Genomic DNA, 7861 nt, shown 5'->3' with positions numbered 1-7861 from the left:
CAAATGAGGGACCTTGTGGCTCAATTGAAGAAACTCGAGGTTGAAATGTCGGAGTCTTTTCTGGTGCACTATGTCTTAAACACCTTTCCGCATAAATATGGACCCTCTAAAATCTCATACAACACATAAAGAAAATTGATCAATTAATGAACTCATGACCATGTGTGTTCAAGAAGAAGGGAGACTAGTGATGGAACAGGGTGAAAGTATAATGTTGACAATACATGGGAATGGAAAATCTCAAGCTAATCAGAAAGGGAAAGGTAAAATACCTCCCCAAGCTGGTATCAAGAAAGATTCCAAGTGTTTCTTCTGTAAAAAGAAGGGACACATGAAGAAGGAATGCGCCAAATTTCAAAAATAGCTTGAGGACAAAGGTAATCCAACTTCATTTGTTTGTTATGAATCTAATATGGTTAATGTCAATATTAACACATGATAAATTGATTCTAGATCAACAATCCACATTTCAAATTCCATGCAAGGTTTGCAAAACCTAAGGAAACCAGTGGGAAGTGAGCAAAGCATCTTATCAGGAAACAAGATGGGCTCACATGTGGAAGCTATAGGAACTTGCTATTTAATTTTATATAGTGGTTTTATTTTAAAGTTAGAAAAGACCTTTTATGTTCCAAGTTTCTTTAGAAACTTGATTTCAGTTTCAAGACTTTTACCTTTTGAATATTCCTTTAATTTTTCAAAATCATCATTCAATTTATTTTATAAATCTAATTGTGTTGGGAATGGTGTTTTGTTTGATAGTCTTTTATGCATTAATTTACAAAATAATACCATTTATGATTTAATGCATGTTCACACTGGTATTAAAAGATGTGTTATTGATGAAAATTCCTCTAAATGATGGCACCAGAGATTAGATCATATCTCTATAGATAGAATTAAAAGATTAGTAAATGAAGGAGTACTTAATACTTTAGATTTTACTGATTTTGAGACTTGTGTGGACTGCATAAAAGGAAAACAGACCAACAAGTCAAAGAAAGGTGCCACTAGGAGTTCAGACATATTAGAGATCATACATACAGATATATGTAGTCTAGACTTGGACTCACATAGTCATAAATACTTCATTTCTTTAATAGATGATTACTCTCGATATATGTATCTCTACATGCTTCATAATAAGAATGAAGCATTAGATGCCTTCAAAAATTTTAAAGCTAAAGTAAAGAAACAATGTGATAAGCAAATTAAGATCGTGAGATCAGATAGAGGTGGAAAATATTATGGTAGATACACAGAGGATGGACAAGCACTAGGGCCATTTGCAAAGTTTCTTTAAGAACATGGGATTGTTGCCCAATACACCATGCCTGGTTCACCAGATCAAAATGGTGTGGCGGAAAGAAGAAACTGAACATTATTAAACATGGTGCGGAGTATGCTCAGCAGCTCTAAACTTCCTAAATCCTTGTAGGTTGAAGCACTTAAGACGGCAGTGTATATATTAAATCGAGTTCCAACTAAGGTTGTTCCCAAAACACCTTTTGAATTACTAAAAGGTTGGAAACCGAGTTTGCGACATATGCGTGTTTGGGGATGTCTATCTAAAGTGAGAATTTATAATCTACAAGAAAAGAAACTGGACCCAAGGACCATTAGTGGGTATTTCATTGAATATGCTGAAAGGTCTAAGGGTTACAGATTTTACTGTCCATCTCACATTACTAGGATTGTGGAATCAAGAAATGCAAAGTTTCTTGAAAATGACTTGATCAATGAGAGCGATCAAACCAGAAACATTGTATCTGAAAATGATCATTCAGAATCTCAACCTTCTACTTCAAGTGATAGATTGATTATTGTTTACAACACCCCTTAAGTATAAACTGATGTTGAACAACCAATCATTGAAGTTCCACAAATTGCTGGCGATATTCCAATAGATCAAGTAGTTCAAGAATTGCCAAGAACTTTTAAACAACGAGTTGAACCACATACTTCTCAAGAATATAATGGTACAACATTAAAAAGATCTATTAAACCAAAGAGATCAGCAATTCCTAATGATTATGTTGTGTATTTGCAAGAATATGACTATAATATTGGAGCTAAAAATGATCCCGAATCCTTTTCACAAGCCATGAGTTGCAAAGAAACAAAACTATGGTACAATGCCATGAAGGAAGAGATGAATTCTATGAAGAGTAGCCAAGTCTGGGATCTTGTTGAGTTGCCTAATGGTGTAAAAGCCATTGGATGTAAATGGTTCTTTAAAACAGAGAAAGACTTATTGGGCAATATTGAGAGATATAAGACAAGACTCGTTGCTAAAGGATTCACTTAGAAAGAAGGAGTTGATTACACAGAGACTTTCTCTCCTGTATCTAAGAAAGATTCCTTGCGTATTATTTTAGCATTAGTAGCCTATTTTGACTTAGAGTTGCAACAAATGGATGTGAAAACAGTATTTCTCAATGGAGATCTAGAGGAGGAGGTTTACATGAAACAACCTGAAGGATTCCCCTCTAGTGATGGTGAGCAATTAGTTTGCAAGCTCAAGAAATCTATATACGGTTTAAAACAAGTATCCCGCCAATGGTATTTGAAATTCCATAATGTAATTTCTTCATTCGGTTTTGTAGAAAACATTATGGATCAATGTATATACCAAAGGTCAGTGGGAGCAAAATTTGTTTTCTTGTTTTATATGTGGATGGCATTTTGCTAGCAACCAATGATAAGGGTTTGCTACATAAGGTGAAATAATTCCTCTCTAAAACTTTTGATATGAAGAATATGTGTGAGGCATTTTATGTTATTGGCATTAAAATCCATAGAGACAGATTTTGAGGTATCTTGGGTATGTCTTAGGAAACCTAAATTAATAAAGTTTTAGATAGATTTTGGATGAAGGATTGTTCTCCAAGTGTAGCTCCTATTATGAAGGGTGATAGATTCAGTTTGAATCAATATCCGAAGAACGATATTGAAAAGGAACAAATAAAGAACATTCCATATGCTTCTACTATTAGAAGCCTTATGTATGCTCAAGTCTGTATAAGACCTGACATTGCATTTCTTGTGGAAATGTTAGGACAATATCAAAGTAATACAGGTTTAGACCACTAGAGAGCTACAAAGAAAGTGAAGATAATACTCATCAATTAGAGGACCTATCACCATGATTCATGTATTTATTACTAAAACATATTGTCAATAGGTTTAAGATGAAATATTATATTACAAATTTGGACCAAGTGGGAGAATGTTGACCGTTTCTTATAGAGTCATTATAAACGACTCTCTAACTCTCCTTCACACTTATGAACTATTAAAGTGGTCCACTCTAAAGGTTGTAATCTTTATATTTATGAGATCTTAAAGTGATTCACAATGTAACATTCACATTTATAAACTCTTTAAGTGGTTCACTTTAAGGATGTAACATTCATGAACTCTTGAAGTGTTTCACTTATAACTATCCATAATATAATAAATATGTGTAACATATAACCATTAAAGCTTGATGGAAGCTTTGGCTATAAATAATGTTATTTGATTCTCATACTCACTAACTCAATTACCTTAAGTTTTATACCATCTATATAAAATGAGTAAAGTTTGGAAATGTCAAATATATATAAAAAATAGCAGTAAATACATGAGGAACATTAATGACTGGAGGTATTGTTTCCTTGTTATTAAGACTTATGATTCTATTATAAGCATATTTATTCCGCAACAAAAAATCATTAATTAAGTTTTACACTTTTAACCAAACTTTTAAATTATTAAGGAACTTCCACGTACAATAATACCTCATCAAGTCAAGATGTTATTTGACTTATGCTATATGGTTTTTTTTAATTAAAAAAACACTATTAAATACTTTATTCATGAAAAATATCTGTCAAATTAAATAATTATTGAGCAAAATATTTTTCTATATATTTTCTTGGAAATAAACACATTAAAATCTTATTTAAAGTAGTCAGTGCGCAAGTCAGCTTTAGCAATTCTACCTAACCTTTCTACCATTAACATTGCTTTCTTTTTGGTAGGTGTCATTAAATAGAACAGAAAAGAACCCCTAGAAAAGAAGGCCGGTCGGTAAGTTTCTTTTTCATGAACAATGAATGTTTTATTTCTACATTTTAATTTTTAAAAAAAATTAAAAAAATTTATATTTTTATTAACTTTAAATTAATATAATTTTAATGTTTTTAAATTATTATATATATTTTTATATATTAATATTAAAAATAATTTTTAAAAAAAAAATCATTAATATATATTTTTATATAAAAAATTATAACTACAATCCCACAAACAAACAAGCTCAAACTTACTTCTAGACTTACATCATTGGTGAGAATTGCTCTTAGGGTCAACATTTTAGGCTACCAAGGTGGAACTTTATCACCTCTACGTACACGCGCTTAAAAATGGAGACAAATCAAGGTGGAGAAGGCAGTCTAGCTTCTTCTGCAAGGGGTTCAAATAGACCCACTGCAATGGCAGAAGCCTTGGGTTATTTTTAAGTTAAATCATTTCCGGAACCTTGGATTATTAGAATCGTACAGAATCATAACTAAAGAACCATATGCGAGGAGAAGAGGGAGGATAACCACAATCTCAACACTGCATTGGGTTATTAAATTGCAGCCTGATAATGATTAATTGTCTCGGATTATTAAATAAATGATGTATTTTTTTTTTAATTCGAGGTGTTCAAGCCAATTTAAGCATATTATATTTAATTTTCAAATTTATTGAATATTCTGAAAATTCAATAGATAGGTAAAACACTACAAGGATGGGAGGCTGATGCATAAAAAAAATCAAATTCAGAATAGTTACATGACAAGTCTTATAGTTAACCACTAAACTAAACCCTCGAGTGTTTAAGGACGCATCTTGGTCGCTCAGCATCTTGTTGAAAGAATCAAGCTCGATATGTCCCACTTTCGGTCCCCAGTGGGAGGCCTTTTTTTTTTTTAAGAAGATATTTGTGTTGTTTTTTAAAGTGTTATTTTATTTACGGATGAGGGAAAATCATACTTGAAAAATCAGTGGAGAAATGAGATTACAGTAGCTTCGAGTATTTATAACAAGTTTCTGTGATTAATTTCAGATCTCAAAATCCTCCATTTTTAACGACTTTTTACAATTTTTTTTAAAAATTAAACACCTCGACCAAAAACAATTCCCATAATTATTCTAATCCATATAAACGTGTTTTTTTTCTTTTCAGATCTGATTTCTTGCTATTTTTCTGAACAGATCTAATTTCTTACTCTATATTTTAGTAAGATTTACAAACTCTTGTGTAATCAAAAGTGAACGTAAATACGGGAAGAAAGGAGAGAGAGAGAGAGATGAACTTACCCAGGAACCAAAGGGTACATGGAGAAGCCCCAGTCATTCTTGATACTGTGAAGGTCAGAATGGCATATCCCGCAGTAGAGCACCTTGAACCTCACATCCTCTTCACCAGTAGCCCTACACATATGCATATACATAGTTATGATATATCCAAATGAAAAATAAATACAAAAAAATGGAGATAGAGAAACAAGCGATCACCTCCTGGAGAAGTAGAAGGGAGAAAGATGACCAGATTGATCCCTAGCAGCCCAGCCGAAGGCCTTCACAGGGTGTTCTTCTTCTGGTAACTTGGACATGGTGCTTGCTTCAGATAGAGAAATATCGTCGAGAAGGAAGGCAGGAAATATATAGTATGACTTCTTCTTCTTCTTCTTTTTATGCTTGGCAAGTTTTTCTTTCTATATATACATAGGAACAAGGAGGTGATTTTACTGGTAAACAGCACTCACAGATGGTGTCATCGGTGAGGTCGAAGGAGGCATGATTGTCGCTAAAAAAGCAAGTGATTCTACTTTTTGTGGGAAAACGTTATTCGCATAGATTTTTTTAGTTCATGAACGAGTTTGGGGTCTAATAAGGAAGCTACCTAGGTGTTATAAAACAAAATTATATGAGAATCCAATAATTTAAAATTAAGTTTGATGTACATTAATATATTTAAATAAAATAAATGACTCGCATAGTCACATACTAAAGAATCATTAGCATTTAGATTTTTTTCTATCGTGTCACATATATTTTAAAAAAATCAAGAAATCAGTACAAATATTTGCTAAACTCATAATATAATTTATGAAATACTTTTAATAATTGATTAGTCTTGTGTTACCTATAATTAATTATAGTTTTTTTTAACTTTATATTTTATTAAGTTAAAATTAAACTCAATGGTTCAAATAAAAACTTTATGTAATTTTATAATTCAATTTTTATATTTAATCAATTTTTCCTTTTCCATATGAGTTTTCTTTTTAAAGAAATGATAATAACTAACCAGCTCCTTTAAACGAGGGTAAAGGAAACAAACTCCTAAGAACTCTATAAAAAAAACCACCTTTGACAGTCAAACCAATCACTAATAATAGTAAAAAATCTTATTTGAAAACTATGGTATTGTTAAGGTTTTTTACAATATATTGTAATCATTCTATTAAAAAAAATCTCAGACAAATAATGATAAATAATTTTATTTATACTATTATATATAATTATCTTCAATTATTAGAAAGAAGGGAAAACAAATAAAAAATTAATTAAATGATACATTTATTCACGGTATGATAACTTTGACTTAATAACATTGTTTGTTTCCAAGCTGTAGTTATAAGGACTTCTTGTCTCTTTGGAATTGGGATCACAAGTGCTTCCGAGATGGTAGATGCCATTAATGAAACTGGCTGTCTTTTTCGTAGTTTTGGTAGACGATGTTGATTTCCCCGACCTCCATCTCTATGTTGGCGTTTGTTTCCAACCCATTGCTGGATGCAAATTATCTGACAAGGACATCATGCATCTATCGTAAATATTGTTTTTTTTTCAATCTCTTAATTAATTATATCGAAGTTCTAATTAATTTTATTATAGATTTAATTGTAAGAAAAAATTGATATTTGAAGTTAATTTAGATTTTAATTACAAAAATCAAATTTAACTGTTGATTAGCAATTTTCACTTCTAGAAAATCAGTGAAAACCAATGGAATTACTGATGAAATTTTTTTGTCGGTAACTTTTACTGACAAAAATAATTTCGTCTCCAATTCTATCAGTACTTATCAACAGACAATACATGCTGGCGATACGGTTAGTACATACCGACAAATTGATTTTGTCGGTATATACTGACCATATCGTCAATGGATTATATAGTTTTTTTAGAAAGTTGTAGCGGTGTGATGACGTGGATTTTTTCAGACAATTTTATCAAGCGAATGATCAAGAGTTTCAAACTAGGATCTCCATACAGTGACATGGCATAGTCGCCTACGGAATCACTAACGAATATACCGATGAAACTTTTCCATCGGTGATTCCATCAGTAAAAGCCAATATATACCGGCTCTACCAACACTCTTTTTCTCCTTCTTCTTCCCCATCCCACCTCTCCCCTCCCAAACTATAGCCAACCACCCATCACAACTCTCCCCCTCTTCTCAACACAAACACTCAATTTTCTTATACTTTTATACGTGGTCACAACATCCATTATTGTAGATTTTATCATTTTTTGTAAGTAAATCTATCCTTTTTTAGTTTTAAGATTTAAATGTGAATTTTTTTTTTTTAGTATATATTTTTTATTAACATATGTACTTGTTTGATTGTTATTTCTCAAGAAAACTTGTAGTATGAATGTATAATTTTGTAGTTATTATAGTTTGTTTTAGATTTTGTCAAATTTTATTTGTTTGTAAATTATTGAAACTTTGTTTGAATTACACTAAATTAGATAAGTTGTGATGAAATAAATAATAGCTTGTTTAATGAGTCCGTTTTAATTTTTATCAATT

The 7861-nt window shown here is 31.3% G+C and overlaps 1 protein-coding gene across 1 annotated transcript in view; it reads right to left on the bottom strand.

Moving 5' to 3' along the window:
- Positions 1–5913, bottom strand: part of LOC105110689 (8-hydroxygeraniol dehydrogenase-like) — a 9653-nt gene extending 3740 nt beyond the window's left edge. Inside the window, exons 1-2 of the mRNA XM_011005792.1 lie at positions 5551–5913; positions 5353–5466 (exon numbers count right to left, since the gene is read on the bottom strand). Of these exons, the coding sequence (XP_011004094.1) occupies positions 5353–5466; positions 5551–5648 (212 nt within the window). The 5' untranslated portion in view covers positions 5649–5913. The remainder of the gene's footprint in view (positions 1–5352; positions 5467–5550) is intronic.
- Positions 5914–7861: the final 1948 nt, after the last annotated feature.

Source organism: Populus euphratica, unplaced genomic scaffold (genome assembly GCF_000495115.2).
Source record: "Populus euphratica unplaced genomic scaffold, PopEup_1.0 scaffold259.1, whole genome shotgun sequence".
Lineage (NCBI taxonomy): Eukaryota > Viridiplantae > Streptophyta > Magnoliopsida > Malpighiales > Salicaceae > Populus > Populus euphratica.
This window is presented reverse-complemented; position numbering and strand designations above follow the sequence as displayed.